Source organism: Myotis lucifugus, unplaced genomic scaffold (assembly GCF_000147115.1).
Source record: "Myotis lucifugus unplaced genomic scaffold, Myoluc2.0 scaffold_15, whole genome shotgun sequence".
NCBI classification, from domain to species: Eukaryota; Metazoa; Chordata; class Mammalia; order Chiroptera; family Vespertilionidae; genus Myotis; species Myotis lucifugus.
The window spans coordinates 3,805,642-3,823,222 of NW_005871063.1; the positions used below are offsets into that span (position 1 = coordinate 3,805,642).

A 17,581-nucleotide genomic window follows, 5' to 3' on the forward strand; every position below is an offset into this window, starting at 1 on the left:
AATAGTGCTTTTTATGCAGTGCGATACAGGATGGATTTGGTCCTAGCCACTCTTGGTCACACTGATCAGTGCAGCTGAGAGAATATCATACTCATGGGAAAATTCACCAGAAGCCAAGATGGTGTAGAAACGAAGGTAGACATTGTTTGGAGACAGTCTCTCACTTCTCTGCATGCCTTGTGAGCAGAGACACTGATGGCCTTTGTTCCAGATTATCTTTTCAATGATGTTTGTCTAGTGGACAGCCTTATTAAAAATGTGGGCTTCCTAAGCTCACAATTCTTAACAAAAGATTTTTTGCTTACACCTCTGCTTCATTTTTAGACCATGTTCTCCTGGCAGTACCCTGGGTTTGAACTTAGTTTGGAATCCATTTCTTAATTTTAGAATCACTCAGGTCACTAGGGACATTTCCTACTTTCTCCTTATGGAAGGTGAGAACGTTGCTAAGCTTTCTGCCACTACACAACAAGGATCCCCTCCCAGATTTCCATGTATAGTCTGTTCAAGGCAACTTAGGCTTGCTTAACATACCATTCAAAATCCTCCCGGCCTTCATTCATTGCCTGGTTCCAAAGCTACTTTCCCATTTTTCTGTATTTACTATATCCCCTTCCTATTGCTGTATAACAAATTACCACCAAAACTTAGCAACTTAAAATAAATAATATTTACATATTACAGTATCTGTGGGTCAGTTTAGTTGGATGCCTCTGACTCAGGATCTCTCCCAAGGCTGTAAATAAGGTGTCAGCCAGAGCTGCAGTCATCTAAATGCTCAGCTGGGGAAAGATCCGCTCCCAGTCTCACACACAGCTGTTGGCAGAACACAGAGCATCCACTCCCAAGCTCCCTCGTGTGAACTGTTGGCAGGCTCCAGGCCCTTGCTGGCTGTTGGCCAGAAACATCCGTTCCTTTTGATGTGGGCCTTTCCCACAATATGGCCACTTGTTTCTTCAGAGCAAGAAGACAAAAGAGATGCAAGTCACACCAGCCTTTCTGTAAACTATTCCGGTGGTTAGAAGTGAGTCTCTAGGTCCAGTCTGCATTCAAGGGGAAGGGCCTGTACAAGAGGATGATTACCCAGAAAGAGGGATCCTTAGGGGTCATTGCAGAGCCTGCCTGCCATGTTGGGAAATTAAGTCCCTCCATTTGAGGAGTATATTTTCTAAAAGGAAGAGAGGGGAGGACTAAAGGCTTCAAAATATTATAAAATCAAATGCTACTCCATGAATGGTCTATCACAATTAACTGAACATTTTAGGAAGGGAAAGATGAGTTTGAGTTGTTACAAAAGATTTTGTGGGTAAATTGTAACTCTCTCTGGTCAGAAATTTTAGGAAGAATAATTTGTCAGCTGTATTATCAATGTCCTGAAGAGCTAAGCACCTGAAGGCAGGGAGTGCAGAAGGCCATCTTGGTGACCTAGATACTGATCTTCAGATGTTTCTTGATTTGGTGCCCAAACAGTAAAAATAGAGTGAAATATCAGAAAACATTCTGAGAATAGAGATTGAGAAGAACATTTTTTAAAAATATATTTTATTGATTTTTTATTGATTTTTTACAGAGAGGAAGGGAGAGGGATAGAGAGTTAGAAACATCGATGAGAGAGAAACATCGATTAACTGCCTCCTGCACACCCCCTACTGGGGATATGCCCACAACCAAGGTACATGCCCTTGACCGGAATCGAACCTGGAACCCTTCAGTCCGCAGGCCGACGCTGTATCCACTGAGCCAAACCGGTGAGGGCGAGAAGAACATTTTGAGTGACAAGAACATTTTGAGTGACTTGATAAGTGAGAGGAGGAATGGGCCCGGGGTCATTGGGATGTCTTACATATTTTATTTCTTTGGATCCTATCAGTACCCCTACGAGATTGGTATCTTTTGCACCATTTTATAGAAGAGGAGAGCACCACAGCTACCAGCTAAAGAACTTGCCACCATCCTGCAGCCATAACATTGTTCTTTCTGTTTGAGGGCCCTGATCTCTCCAGCCGCACAGCCCATGCTCTGTTTCGGTGTGCTGCTCTGTGGCCCTGTATTGGAGAGGCCAGGGATGGGGAACAGAACAGAATCACAAAGCCGTCTACTCGTGGAGCATACTCCAGGCACTGTGATGAGTACTCTGAATTTATCACTACTGGAAATTCTCCCACCAGACTTAGGAAGAAGCTGCTGTTATTTCCACTTTAGAGATGAGCAAATGACGTTAAAAGAGACTAAGTGGCCTCACATTACAAAACTAGGGCACACAGAAGTCAACTGACAGCAAATGGAGAGGGAGGCCTTTGCAGAGAAGGGGATACTGTGCTGAAAACCATCTGGATGGTTGGCACAGATTTAGGAATTTTAAACATTAAAGTGTTAGTTTGAGGTCTTTTCTTCTCTAGATAAAAAGCAACTCTCTCCTATTCATTCACAGAACTGAGTCTGAAAATATACATAACCAAATTCAAATCCGATAAACAAATGCCAACACAAACTGCGTAATTAAGGCTATTTTTATGATTAGCACCATTTAGTTTCCCTGAATTTACCAGAGCAAACATTGCTACAGCAAAAATTACTGCTAATGGTTGAGCCTGACAACAAGAGAAAATCCCCCAAAGGGTCACTTGGGCCCCAGCTACAGCTGTGCGTCACTGTATTTCTTACTTGAAAGCTGAGAATTAGCAGGAAAATTAGGCTCTGCCATGCTATGCAGATGTAGCTATGACTATTAATTTATTCAGCAAACATTTCTTTAGTGCCTCCTATGTGCCAAGCAGTGTGCTAGCCACCCTGGCATTGCAGGAATAAACCCTACCCAGCACTCTCAAATAGCAACTTTTATGAGTGATATAAGACATGTAGCAGAAACATAAAGGGTTGAATTAGAAGAGTCTTAAGGCTGCAGCTTCAGAGGATGTGCTAAGTAGATGGATATTCACTTCTGATCACTGGGGTAGGAGGGGATCCAGTTACATGACGAGAACAGAGGCCTGGACGTTTTCTGGGATAGAAGCTGGTATCGACTCCAAAACCGGGGATATAAGAGGATGAGCAAGTTTACGGGATAGAGACATTTTACTTCAGAAATGACTGACCGATTTGCTTATAAAAGACTCTAGTGGCGAGGTCGTTTAGGACATTATATTAGCAGATGTCCGGATATGAGATAGATTGGAGAGCTTTAGCATGTTGCTGGTACTAATACAGTATTAGTACCAGCAGCAGCAACAAGCTGCAATTGCTCATTTTGAGCACCTACCATGTGCCGGACTTTCACAAACACTTTACAGGCGCCATCTGATTTAATCTCATGACAACCTTGTTATCACAGAGCCAGGATTTGAACATAGGCCTGGGCAACTTCAAAACCAAGATTCTTTCATTGGTCGCCATTTAACCACCTCACCAACATAACAGATCTGTCTGTTCCTCTGTACAACCCGGGCTGAGATCCGCAGCTTTCCTGGGTGTTAGGGCTCTAGTGTGTCCACTCGCTTCTGCCCCCACCAGTCAAAAGTTACATGTTTACTAAGAGGCAGAACAGCTCTACTTATTATTATAAATGTGTATTTTAATGAAATATCTAATTCTGTAAGTAATATGAGTGTAAAGGAAGTGTGTCTGTGAAAATGAGATAAAATGCTTAGGGAAGATTCAGTAAAGACTGGTAGCTCAAGAAAATTAGATGTGAGAAGGAAATGTAAGAGATATAAACCATAGACACCTAGCGGAATGTTACACTCATTCTGCCTTACAAATAGGGGTTTTGTCCACTTTAAGACACTGCAGTAATTCTACAGACTGTACGCTATAGTTCTGGTTTACACAAGAAAGAGTGCGTGAAACATCAGTCAGCCGGTCCGTAAGCTAAATCTTTTGAAGGAGATTTCTGTGCTCTTGCCCAGGGTGAGCATGTTATGAGAGAAAAGAAGAGGATAAGAACTTTGGAGCTCGTCAGAGACACTCTTCAAATCTTCAAAGTGAATTGAATGATAATGTTCAAAGATGTGGAAGGGGAATCTCAACACAACAGGATTATGCACTAGGGTTTTGGCTGGGGAAATATGAAAGGAATGTATTTCTGTTTTTTTATCTGCAGAGCTTTAGCTCATGTAGACTGCAGGCAGCATCGCATAGGAAAAAGAGCATAGGCTTTGGAATATGTTAGATGTAGCTTCAAGCACATAATTGAATGTCTAACCTTGGGTAAAGTCTCTGAGTCTCAGTTTCCTCAAATTAAGATGGCATAGTAATAACCTATATCATCCAGTTTTTAAGAAATGTACAGTGTCAGGCACACAGTAAGTTATAAAAATAATTGTTATTAATTTTTTGCCCCCTTTTTTGGGGAGGGGCTATTAAAAAGTATAAGCTAATAAGCAAGAAGGCAAACAAGGAGATGAAAAAGAACATGTACTGTCCCTTCACTCCTTACACGAAGAACTATTCTTGCCTCATTTAAAGTGCACTTGCAAGTTGGGACAAAGAACTCTTCAAGAGTCTTTTTATGAAAGATGTTGAAACTGGCTAGAAATAAAGATAAGGAACTGGATGCCGATGGAATACTTTGTTGTAGCAGTTGCTTTTTTCTACATCATTGTCCATCATCCTTTGTAAACTTCAGATTCAGTTCAATCTAATTTTGAGGTTTATGGAATTCTGCTAACATATCATTCTATGTAATTTATTTCACTTGCAGATTTACTGTAAAAGTAATGCCCATTTTCAAAGTAGATAAAAGAATCAGATGCACACATTATTCTTAGTCTACTAGATGTAACTGTTAAACTCCTAGATGTTTGAGGTTCTGTAGTAATTGCCTCCTTTATTCTAAAGCTGGTTCAGGATGGGAACAGTAACTGATCAGTGAGGGAGACCAGCAACATGAGTTTTTAAATGCCCTATCCAGAGCCTCTAATAAGTAATTCATATAATCAAGACAGTAAAAGACATATCTGATCCTCAGCATGCTTATAAGACTAATTAGAAAGAGCAATGTTAGTAAATAAAAAGATGCAATGAAAAATAAAAAGTATTTTAGCAGAGTTGCAGGTAATTTGGATATTGAGACAGAAAGAAAATTGGCTAAGTAAAAAAATAAAAGAATCAAGAGGAAGACTTCTTAATAACGTACATTTATGAAGATAATGTACATTTCAACTCGTATGTTTAAAATGTGCTACATCATTGTCAGACTTTAAATTTAGCTTAAGATTTTATTGAGTCACTCATGATATTCATCACATTGATGATATAGAAGTAAATTTTATATACCTGGTTTAGGCCTTCATAAAAAAGTGTGGCTGTGCTGCTAGTTATAATTATAGGGTTAAAAACAAGCACAGCGTTTTATGTCTCTAAATCAAAACTCTCAGCAAGGTGTCTTGAGATTGTGCACGTACCAGCCCTGCTACATTCCTACTGATTAACATCAGCTGGATTTATAAAGTTTCTATTGGTTCTAAATACATATAGAAATTGGAGGTGAATTAATTTACAGACTATCACAGAAAAAAAAAACAAAAACAACACACCCCGTATCAAATCTGGAGTAAGAGTTCTGTTAAGATTTGTAGGATCTAATTATATCAACAAGTGGGAGCTCTCTGGAACCCACCAGCCCCACTCTTCAGCTCCCTTTCCTGTCGGGGCCTAGGACACTGGGAATGGTAGTTATAGCTTGGACTTTTTAAACACTGGTTTCTGATGAGTCCTAGACTTCCAGGTACTTTTATACAAATGCCACCCCAGTCAAGGTCTTCATGATAATAACCTCTGTGTGGGAAGTAGAGTCTGAAGAATGCCAAGACAGTTTGTTCATTGTGAACAATGGCCCTCGGATTCCTTACTAGAAATTGTGTCTACTTCTGGGCTCCATGATTTAAGAGAAATGTGGAAAACTTAGAATCAGAATACAGGTTCAGAGATAATCACAGAGACTGAGACCCATGAGAATTCTGCAGTTGTTTTACCTCAAAAGGAGAAGTCGGAACGGCAGTTTAATAGTGATCTTCCAGACGTGAGGAATTATTACATTGAGGTTCATGATCATATTTCCTTCAGATGCAAGCATAGTGAAAGAAATGGAGTTTCAGCTCTAGCAAGAGCATCGCACAGAACCAAAAGAAAAAAAGAAAAAAGCAATCAGATGCTAAGCCTATTTAACCAAGGGAATAGATCACTCACTACACTGTTTATGAAAGTTTTTTTAAAGGCAATATGACTTCTTACCTGTTTTATGTTTTAGATGGGACTACCTGAAGGAGCAAAGATGAATTAAATGAACTTTGTTTTTTGTTGAATCAGTGATTTATCTTTCAATTATATCATAAGCTATAGATCTCAAACAGTTATTTTGAATTAGCATCTCATAGCCCGATGTTGCCAGGAACAGAGCTACCTTTTAATATTAAGGAAGTTAGTGGTGAGGAGGAACATTTATCCCAGGGTCATGAACTCAGATACCTTAGGGGCCTGCAGATATCATGAAGGAGGGAAGTTAACAGCATGGAACAATATGGAGTTACAGAAGTTGTGGAGTATTAGAAACTGTGTGACCCAGCCAAAAGGGGTAACTACTGCTGACTCTGGCTAATTGTTATCATGTTATAATGTGCTTTCTCAAGAAAAACTGGAAACCTAGAATATTATGTGAATTTTTTTTTTTAGCATTGATGAAGTGCTAAGATTTATCATAGGACTCTGCAGGCAAAACAATACACTCATGTGGACTGTAAATTTAGAAACCTTGGGGTTATCCTTTAGGTCAGTAGTTAACCACATTAGTTAAATAGATGAGACAGAATGATTGCATTCTAAAGCTTAGGTGAATTCATCTACTACACTTTTGTAGGATTTAATTAAGGTCCCTTTCAATTCTGTGAATCTTTTGATCTCCCCTTCCTTTTTCCGCTCGCCTAGTATCGGGTGACTTATTCACATGGGCGATGAGAATTTAAAGGAGTTATTTTATTTAATAAAACCATCAAATACTTAGATTAAGAGCAATTCTTGTTGCTATACTAGAGATGCTGATGATGACAGTAGCTTTTCAGAAATGCACTTATACATGGCATAGACATGTCACTTTGAGTTTTTGAACTAACATTTGTTTATAACATTGGCTGCATGAGGCATGCTTGACTTAAAAGCCTACTTACACTTTTACCACTTTATTTCTCTTTTATAAAAACTATTTTCAAATCACCCGTCTCTCCCTGGGGGAGGGCGGCTAGAGTTCTGAAACCCCCTTCCTTCCAGACAGGAGACTATGCCACCGATGAAGAGGAGGATGAGGAGGGGCCCACCCTTCCCGGCAGTGACATGGCCATTGAAGTCTTCGAGCTGCCCGAGAACGAGGACATGTTTTCCCCGTCAGACCTGGACACCACCAAGCTCAGTCACAAGTTCAAAGAGGTGAGCTGCTGGTCCGCAAAGTACTTTTTATAGCCGTCCATTTCATTATTAAGTATGTATTTTTGTTTGAAAAATGTAGTAAGATTTATCAGTTTTCATAATAGAGCCTTTTCATAAAGAATTGTCTTGAATCACATTGAATTTCAAGGTAAAATTTAAGTGGCTCTTGTTCCACAATCATTAATTTAAACCCTTGTTATTTGTCATAGTGACAGCTTACAACTTGCCTATTCTATAATTTCAAGCTGTAGCTTAAATGTGCAGTTTTCATGATAAGTTCATGTTATATTTTTTCAGTTTTATAGGAGTTTGGGGACCTGGTGATAAGCTTTCCTCTAAAACAGTGGCTTTAAGAAGTTGGTTTTTTTTCCTTTTCCTAAAATAGATAAGGTCCCAACAGCAGTCAGATGATATAACCAAATGGTTTAATTGAAGAAAGTAGTGAATGAACTTCAAACAAAGCTAGTGGAACTACCAAGGGAAGGTGAAGCTGTTGCCATCTTTTGGCTTAATGGTAAAGAGGGAGATGACCTTTTTGGAAAGAGGGCCATTCAACATCTGCAGCTTTGTAAGGTGTAGCCACTGCTAAAAACTACATCTTGGGGGCAAGGGTGATGTGTACCCAGTCCCTTCTCTCTTTCTGCTGATACCTCCCATGAGTCTAAGACAGGCAGGGGAGTCTGAGAGATGCCTCTTGAAACCTGAGATCAGTGCTCTCAAGGCAGGAGCTGTCTGAACTACTCAGAACTCCAAGACCTAAAAGGGAAATAGTGGTGAATGTGTCCACAGGCAGTTTATTCTTCATTGTTTTAGGGAACATCCTCCATTGTGAAGACAAGTACATTATGCTATTATTTACAGCCTCCCCAAATAACCATGAAGCACTGAGGCTCGAAAACCACTGTTCTGTGGTTTCAAGTCTGTTAGGGACTTGACCACTTCCGGGGGCGGGGGTGGGGGGTGGGAGGTGGGGAATGTTGTCCTATACTTGAAAAGTAAATTTGATAATTGCAGATTTGTGATTACTGATTTTATTTGTAGTTTCTAATTTTCATTTGGAATTTTTAATTTTGCTATATCATAAATAGGTCAAGTTTATACATTCTGATGTTATGCTTTATATGCCTAAAATGTTGACTTACCTTTTTAATTCCTATGACAAAATTTACATCTTTGAGACCAGTATCAAGGTGAATATACTTTTCAAGTATAAGTTTTTATGTAAAAACAAACAAACCAACAAACTTAAATTCATTTTAGAGTTTTGGAAAATACAAAATTATATAAATATAAAAAATCTCTCATAATCCCAATGTTGTGGTATTTGGGATTATATACTATAGAGTATGTTAAATTCCTACTCTTTATATTTAAATTTGTAGTGTCAGGATTTTCCCATGTCACCAAATGTTCTTTCGTAACGAATGCTTCTTCACTATTTCATCTTACGGATTTTTCATGGTTTATCTTTCTAATTCCTTTTTGGGGGAATATTTTCTTTACTTCCAGGTCTTCTTATGATTATTATTATTAAAAGTAAAATTGCAGTAAATACCTTTGCACTTGTCTTTAGGATAATTTCTCACACTGGAATTATTAAATCAAAGAATATGAATATTTGGGGGACTTGTGATATTTAATGTGAAATTGAACCAGAATGGCTTTTTTGGTTGATGCAGAAATGTACTTATGAGTTGAGAGTGCCCATTCCTTTCCACCCATTATTAGTCAGGTTGAACCATTTTCATTCATATAGTCCACAGAGTCCTTGAGGCAAAATACATGGATTTTTCATATGATTTATAACTATTCCTAGTTCTAAATCAGGTGTGACTGTCTCAGTACAACAAAGTACACTATTCTGTAATGTTCACAAAACTCAGAATTCCCTTCCATACAGCAGTGCCTATCTTAGGACCATTTCTCATAAGGGATTTCCAGATTAACTGACATCTTCAAACCAAATACCACACCATTTCACTTCTAATTTATTGATTTTCTTTTGTTTTATATTTAGCATTAACATATTTGGGAGATTGCCATTGAGTATCAACTACATGGCACTCTTACATAGCATCTGTATCTCATACAGTGCCACTGTTAGTTTTAACTTTGGTTATGTGATTAAGATACACGTCCAAATACTGTATAGCACCAGATATTTTTCATAAGATTATGCACAAAACCTGGGGTGGAGGTGGGTAGTCATGCTTATTGGAATCTGTACAAAGTCTCATATTACAGAGGCTTCTCTTAATTACATTATTTCAAGCAAAAGTACATGTCATGCTATTTGGGCAAAGCACTTTACACTGACATCTCCATCAGTCCTGCTTTTGGCCTATTCTGTATCTTCCCTAGTAGACTCTAAGCTCCTCTGGCTTTGCTCACTGTTGTATCCTCAGCCTTTGCACATTCTTGGGAAGATAGTGATGAAATATTTGGTGAATGAATGCTATTAAGGATATACTGGAAATTTTTGTGTACAACAAGACAAGTACCTTAGCTTAATTTTTTCAAATAGCTAACAAGATGGCTCACACTTTTCTTAAACACTGATTTACCCCTTTCCCTCTTGTTGGAGGTTCAGCATTATTAGCTACTGAATTTGTGTGTTTACACTCTGGACTGCTTTTGGCCTTCATATTCTGTTCCATTTTCTCATTCTTTGCTGAAGTATTATTAGAATATGCATTAAACATTGTTGGAATAAATCAGGTCTATCTAACTTCAGATATTCCTTTACTTTTCAACTTATTCAAGAAAACATATGAATCACTTTATTAATTCCCTTGGGAAAAAAAACTTCTCTGTAATTTTGATTGTAATTACATTAACCTAGTAAATTAACTTGCAGAAAACTGGCATTTTTATCACTTTGACATTTTTAATCCCAGCTTATGGAATATAACTGTTTAATTCAAGTCTTTTTTTTCTGACCTCTAAAAATTTATAGTCCCCTTATTAGTTACATAAGTGCCCACCTGTAACAGAAAGTCTCCACTAGAGTGGATTAACCAAAAGCTGCCACAAAGGTTATATTCGCTTTGATATAAGTTAACAAGGTTTCTTTACTTTTCTATTTTCAGAAATGACTTTAATAAGAGACTTAATGACTTGCATAAGGTAGAAATTACTGTTCCCTGAAAGTTTGTCATTACTCAGCTATAAAACCAACTGTGCCTTCGTGGAGGAAGATTTTAAATACCTTTTATAATAGCTAATACTCTACCCAAGGTTTCAGATTTTTCTTGGGCCAATTTTGATATATTTGCATTTCTCAAAAATACATTTCAAATGTATTTCCCAGGCATTCATATTTCTTAACATATTTTATAATATAATTTTCCATATGTACTACTATTTGTAATACTTTAAACAATAAAATTAAATTAAAAAATAAAGTACTGAGATCTTTAATATCTATAATTAGTTACTCTTTTATTCTTTCTTTTCTTTATTTGAATAGTTTCACTTTTTAGTTGTTTTTTTTCTAGAATTTTATCTGTAATGTTATCTTTTATGTTCCTATTTTCTTTTTAAATTAAAAAATACTTTAAAAATTTTTTAAATACTTATTTTATTACTTCCTACCAATATCTTTATTTGTCATCCTGTCTCCTTTATTGGTATTAATCAATACCGATACATTTATTTTTGATAACTCCTGCATTCTATAAGTATTTGTAAATATAATTTACATGTATAATTTTTTTCTGAATATTGTTTTAGCTACATGTCAGAATTTTTTACATTTAGAATGCCATTGTCACTTTGACCTATTTTCTCTTGGGATTTCTTCTTTAACAAAAATTATTTAGTGGAATATTTTATTTTCTAGACATATGGAACTGTATTTTGCTATTCTTTGGTTATTGGATTCTAACTCTGGTCAGAAAAGATATTCCAAATAATAGCTATTTAGAATTTTCAAGGCTTTTGTAGCTTAATTCATAAACAGGTTTGTTTAAATATTCCTCATGGATGCAAAAAGCACTCATATTCTATTTTGGGTGTGAAAATTATATGTTTTTCATTTACATAAGAGTAATAATACAAACACATTTTCTATAGCCCAGTTTGCATTTTGTCTTATCAACTAATTCTGAAAAGTATATGATAAATCAAAAGCTATAGTATTTTTCTTATAATTCTGTCGATTATAGTTTTATATATTTTACATCTTTGTTGCTATGTACATATATGTTCAGGATTATTACAACTTCATGGTTTATTGCAACACCTCTCTTGTATCTTATGATGCATTTTACCCCAAATTCTAATTTATCTGATTGTAAAAATTCAACACTGCCTTTCTTTTGCTTCATATTTACTTCAAAGCATCTATTTTCTATATATTTTTTTTTGTTTTTAGTTATTCTGTACCTTCTTATTCAAATCTGTTTTCTGTAGTCCACCTATTCCTAAATCTTACCTTTGTACTAACTTCCCTGGGAGTCTTTGTCAGCTAATTGGTGAGTTTAACCTATTTATATTTACTTAAATCACTATAATATTAGAACTTAAATCTGCTGAATTATTTCATATTTTACAGTTTCCATCTTTTCTTCTTGTTTTTGTTTTATCTTTTTACCTATTTATCATTAGATACATAAAATTTTCATCTGCTGCCTAAAAGTTAAACATTTTATTCTTTTTTTCTAGAGATTTTTTCTGAGTTACTTTCACTCAGCCTTTAGTTATTTTCTCCTAGCATTATAGAAAACAGATCAATAGCTCTGTCATTACCATTTAACAAAAAAATAGCCATAGCATACTCTCATCCACTTCTCCTCTCTAGTTTTTCTGCATTTCAGGAGTTTCAGTTAATTATATTTATAGGTATGCCTTTTTACAGAATACATAGTTCCTTCGTACCTGTACTCCTTCCCAACTTTAATAGGATTTCAGTACTGCCCTGATGTTAGTTCACCATTGTTCTAGTGCTGCTCCTTTACCACATGGAACCAGAGGTTAAGTTAGTGGCCAGGATATCTAAACTCCAGAGCAATGAAATAGATTGTCTTTGATTTACCTCTAGATGCAGGCTTACCTCTGGTTGCTGACATTTTCTTGCTTCAGATCTTCATTTACCCCCCAAATGTCTAGAAACATCTGTGTCTTAGAGTGCCTCACAAGCTGTTTGTTAATTGATGAATGACAACCTGAAGCCCATTAGTATTCCTTTTTTTTTCTTGTGGCATCTCCAAAGTTAAATTCAGGGAAGACAATAAATAGCTTTTGTTAATTTGCTATGTTCTACTAAACTGGAAGTTTTCTTCTATATAATTTAGTCATTTCTACTTTTACTTATTTTTATTAGTTCCATCATTATTATCCTTAGGAATGTTTAATTTCTTTTATTCTATTGTATTGCAATAAACAATTTATTATAATACTTTATTGTTTAAACACAAAAGCACTTAAAACTATGTATCTCTCTCTGATTAGGCCTTTGACCACAGCTTTCATTTTAATTTAAATGTGCGTTCTTGTCATCATTTTTTGCAAATAAGTCTATATTTTTCATTTTTACTATTTTCATTTTGCTTTGACTTGAATAAATGAGGAAACAGTTTTTAATTGGTATTTTTTGCATTAATTTAATGTTTTCTTACATTGTGGTCAGATAATATTGTTTTTACATGTTTTTATTTTTTAAGATAATGTTTTTATTATAGACTAGAGGCCCGGTGCACAAAAATTTGTGCACTCGCGGGGGGGGGGGGGGGGGGGGGGCCCTCAACCCAGCCTGCGCCCATTCACAGTCCAGGACCCTTGGGGGATGTCCACCTGTCAACTTAGGCCCACTCCCCGGGGGAACAGGCCTAAGCTTGCAGTCAGACATCCTTCTTGCAGCCAGGGAGCCCTCGGGGGATGTCCGACTAAAGGCTTAGGCCCCCAAGGGATCAGATCTAAACCGTTAGTTGGACATTCTTAGTGCTGCCACAGAGGTGGGAGAGGCTCCTTCTGGCCGAGTGGCACTCCCCATATGGAAGTGCACTTACCACCAGGGGGCAGCTCCTGCATTGAGTGTCTGCCCCCTGGTGGCCAGTGCGCATCATAGCAACCGGTCATTCTGCCGTTCAGTCAATGTGCATATTAGCCTTTTATTATTATTATACTAGAGGCCTGATGCACGAAATTCATGCAAGAGTAGGCCTTCCTTCCCCTGGCTGCCGGCACCAGCTTCCCTCTGGCCGCAGGCAGGCACCCGGAAGGACCTCCAGTCTAATTAGCATATTACACTTTTATTATTATAGATAGGATGTCCCTATTTCTCCCCTTTTGCCCCCTCTACCCAGCTCTTGCCCCCCACTTCTCTCTGGCCATCACCATACTGTTGTCTGTGTCCATGGGTTGTGCATATATTTTCTTTGGCTAATCCCTTCTTTAAATTCACTTCTTTAAATTTTTATTTTCAGATAAGTGCTTATAACTGCACTATTATATATTTTGTATTATATCATTTAGAATTAAGATATTTTTTAATTGAACCCTTGTAATCTTAGCACAATTTAATAAATTATGCTAGAAGCAATTAGGAGATTTTTCATGTAATGCATACACATTTCAATTAATATTTTATTAATTTTTAATTTTTTAATATTTTAATTTGAAATAATCTCATACATGTAAAAAAAACTATAAAATACTACAGCATATTATATGTACCCTTCACCCAATTTCTTAGGTGTTAATAATTTAAACATAACCATTATACAACTAACAAAATTTGGAATATATTTTTCTTATAATCTCTTTAATGTTACTTAATCCATTTACTTTGATTTTGTTAATCTTCACCCAAGGATATTTTTCCATTAAATTTTAGAGAGAGTGAAGGGAAAGGGAGAGACACATTGATTGGTTGCCTCCTGCACATGCTTTGATAGGGACTGGGGATCAAGCCAGCAACTGAGGTACATGCCCTTGAGTGGAATCGAACCTGGGACCCTTCAGTCCACGGGCTAATGCTCTATCCACTGAGCAAAACAGGCTGCAGCTTAATTCATTTACTTTTAATCTATATGTGTCTTTATATTTAAAGTGGGTTTTGTTTTTGATTCACCCTCATAATCTGTCTTTTAATTGGTGTATTTATGCCACTGACTTTCAGAGTGCTTACTGATAGAGTTACTACCATATCAGGCGGCTTCTGCAGCTTCTGGGGCGGGCCTGCCTTGCCGCCGGGGACCCGCCGATGGGGTCCCGGGGCGGCAAGGCACGGCCCGCTGCTGGGGCTTTCTGGGGCAGGCATGCCTTGCCGCTGGGGACCCGCCAATGGGGTCCCGGGGCAGCCGGCCAGCCCTGGATGGCGGCACGCTGGCAGTTCTCACTGTCCCGCCCTGCCTGCAGTATTCAAATTAGCCGCCATCTTTGTTGGCGGTTAATTTGCATATGGTGCTGATTAGCCAGTGGGAGGCATAGTGAAGGTATGGACAATTACCATCTTTGTCTATTATTAGATAGGATTAATATGGGTATTTGTGATAAAAGTGATATGTGTTTTATACCTTCCATATCCTTATTAATTTTTCCCATTTAACTTACAGAGCCATTTAGTAAAATTACACCTCATTATAATGTATTGTGTTATCTGTTTCAATGTTATGTTGAAAGCACATAAAATATGACTTAAAAGACTTTTTTAATCCTCACAAAAGGATATGTTTTTATTGATTTTAGAGAGAGAGGAAGGGAGAGACAGAGTTAGAAACATCAATGTGTTAGAGATACATCGATCAGTTGCACCCCAACCAGAGATTGAACCCACAACGTAGGTTATGTGCCATGACCAGAAATTGAATTTGCAACCATTTGGTATACAGGATGACACTCTAATCAACTGAGCCACCCGCCAGGGCTGACTTAAAAATTTTGCAGTATTATTTATCTGATGTTAATAATGTGCTACTTTTGTTTATAGTTCCTGGATAAACACACTACTTTTAGCATAAATCTAATTGCAGCATGTTGTTTTATTGTAAATTTTATTTTTAATTTTTACTTACTTTTTAATTTTATTGGGGTGACATTGGTTGACATGATCATATAGGTTTCAGGTGTGGGTTTCTATCTTTATTGTAAAATTTAAAAATACTATCTAAGAAAATCTAGCAATTTAAATTGTTACAAATTTGTTGTTTAATTATTCAAGGTCTAATTGAGCTCATCTTGTTTTATGTTTTACATTTTTTATGTTTATTGATTTTTGCTAGGGATTATCTTCAAGTTTTTAAAAAGTATTCTCTATTTCTACAATTTTTAATATTAAGAACAAAGCATTATCATTTGAATGTTCCATATAGAAGTTTTTGATACAGTCTTGGTTTCTAAGACAAGATTGTTGTTAAAACTTAATTGTCACATTTTTTAAAACTTATGTTTTCAATTAACTTAATAAAATACGTACAACAAATAGTTTTACTCAGTTTCACCTCTTGGTCACTCTATACCAGAATTTCCTAATTAATTCCTAAGTTCTAGATCTTTTATTTCTCAGAATTCATCTTAATGTTTAAGTACTTGTGGAGGGTATAGTTTTCATGACTTTGCCATACTGAGAATGGGACAGTCTAATTATCATGACAGAAAGAATCATTAGCTGGGTTTAATATTTTTATTTCCTGAAATGTAGTAGGACAAGCTTCATTGTTTTAGGCTGACATTACATGATGTAAAGTAGAAGTCTGATGCCAACCTGGCATGCAGATGCTTAAGCAGCACTTGGTAGTCGGTGTCAGGATACTCAGAGGCCAGCAGAGTAACCCATGGTTTCCAGTCAGAGAAATGCGTTCTCATCTGGAGGTGACAACCATGACATATGCTGCCGGGTTTTCGTGAGGTTTAAATGAAAAAATGTATCCCAGAACTGGTTCAGATTAGGTGCACAGTCGGGGAACACAGTCGGGGGCATCAGACCTGGGATAATTTCCACTCCACCACGCATCTGGGGACTGGAAGAAGCCATGTAACTTCTGAGCCCCCTTCCCCATCTGAACAATGTGATTAATAGTGCCTGTCTTGCTTCCCTCAGTCTCATGGGCAATGCTGAAGGAAATGATAAAAAAGATAAAGGGTCCCCGTGGAAAAAAACATGGACTGAAATTTATAAAACCTGGCTTTGATACTTGTTAGCTCTGCAACTTACGCTACTAAAACACACTTTCTTTCTGTCTAAAATGAAAGAGTTCAATTAGTTTATTTTTTATGCTTTTCTTGTTAATAGTGATAAATTTGTAGAAATTCTTTTAATGTCCATACAGGATTAAAATAATCGCATAGCTATAATTTTAGGCCTGTCAGTACTAAGAATACTTTGCACCAAAACTTTTGTCCATCTTCTGAATAATCACTTCATTCTGCTTTTTTGTATCTAAAGCACTTGGCTGCATTTAGGAACACTCTAAGCTTTCATCAGGGTTCTGCTAATGAGTTCAGCTCTCTTCTGTCACCCATTTTGGTGAGGTAGGAGGGGTGGGGTAACTGAAGACCAGCTTGCCTGCTCTCCTAAGTTTATCCCACACATCGGTGGGTTAATCTGTCATGTACATTCATAGGAATGAAAATGCTGGTTTTGGACAGGAACTTCTAGACTCTGCAACCATGACAACCATCTCCGGGCTCTCCATTTCATAAATGTCACACCTGTAGTACTTGCAAGGGCCTTGGAGTTCTTCCCATCCAGCCCCTCAATTTTCAAATGGGAGGCTGGGGCCCAGAGAAGCAGCTTGCTAGAGGCCACTGTAATTGAGCAGAGAAAATCCAAAGTCTGGACACGTTGCGTGCAGTGTGCCCAGTTCTCCTATAGCAGTGGTTCTCAACCTTGGCTGCACATTAGAATCACCTGGGAATTTTTTTAAAATCCTGATTTCCGGGCCTCATCCTCCGGAATTTCTGTTTCTTTGTTATGGGGTGGGGCCACAACATTAGTAACAAAGAAACAGAATTTCCGGAGGATGAGGCCCGGAAATCAGGATTTTAAAAAAGATTCCCAGGTGATTCTAATGTGCAGCCAAGGTTGAGAACCACTGTTCTAGGTGAATTGCCAGAAAGAACATATTCGCTGTCTCTCTTACATGTCTAGCTGGCACAATTGCAAGACCTGCCCTTCTCACTTCTTTCTACTCTTCAGCTAGAAGCAGAACATGTCGCACTTTAT

General features: G+C 37.3%; 1 protein-coding gene across 5 annotated transcripts in view; it reads left to right on the top strand.

Annotated features, from left to right (window-relative positions):
• Nucleotides 1–17,581, top strand: part of PPP1R9A (protein phosphatase 1 regulatory subunit 9A) — a 236,728-nt gene that overhangs the window by 170,094 nt on the left and 49,053 nt on the right. For all 5 annotated transcript variants that reach the window (XM_023750730.1, XM_023750731.1, XM_023750732.1 and 2 more), the window contains one exon: nt 7,261–7,416. In XM_023750730.1, the coding sequence (XP_023606498.1) occupies nt 7,261–7,416 (156 nt within the window). The remainder of the gene's footprint in view (nt 1–7,260; nt 7,417–17,581) is intronic.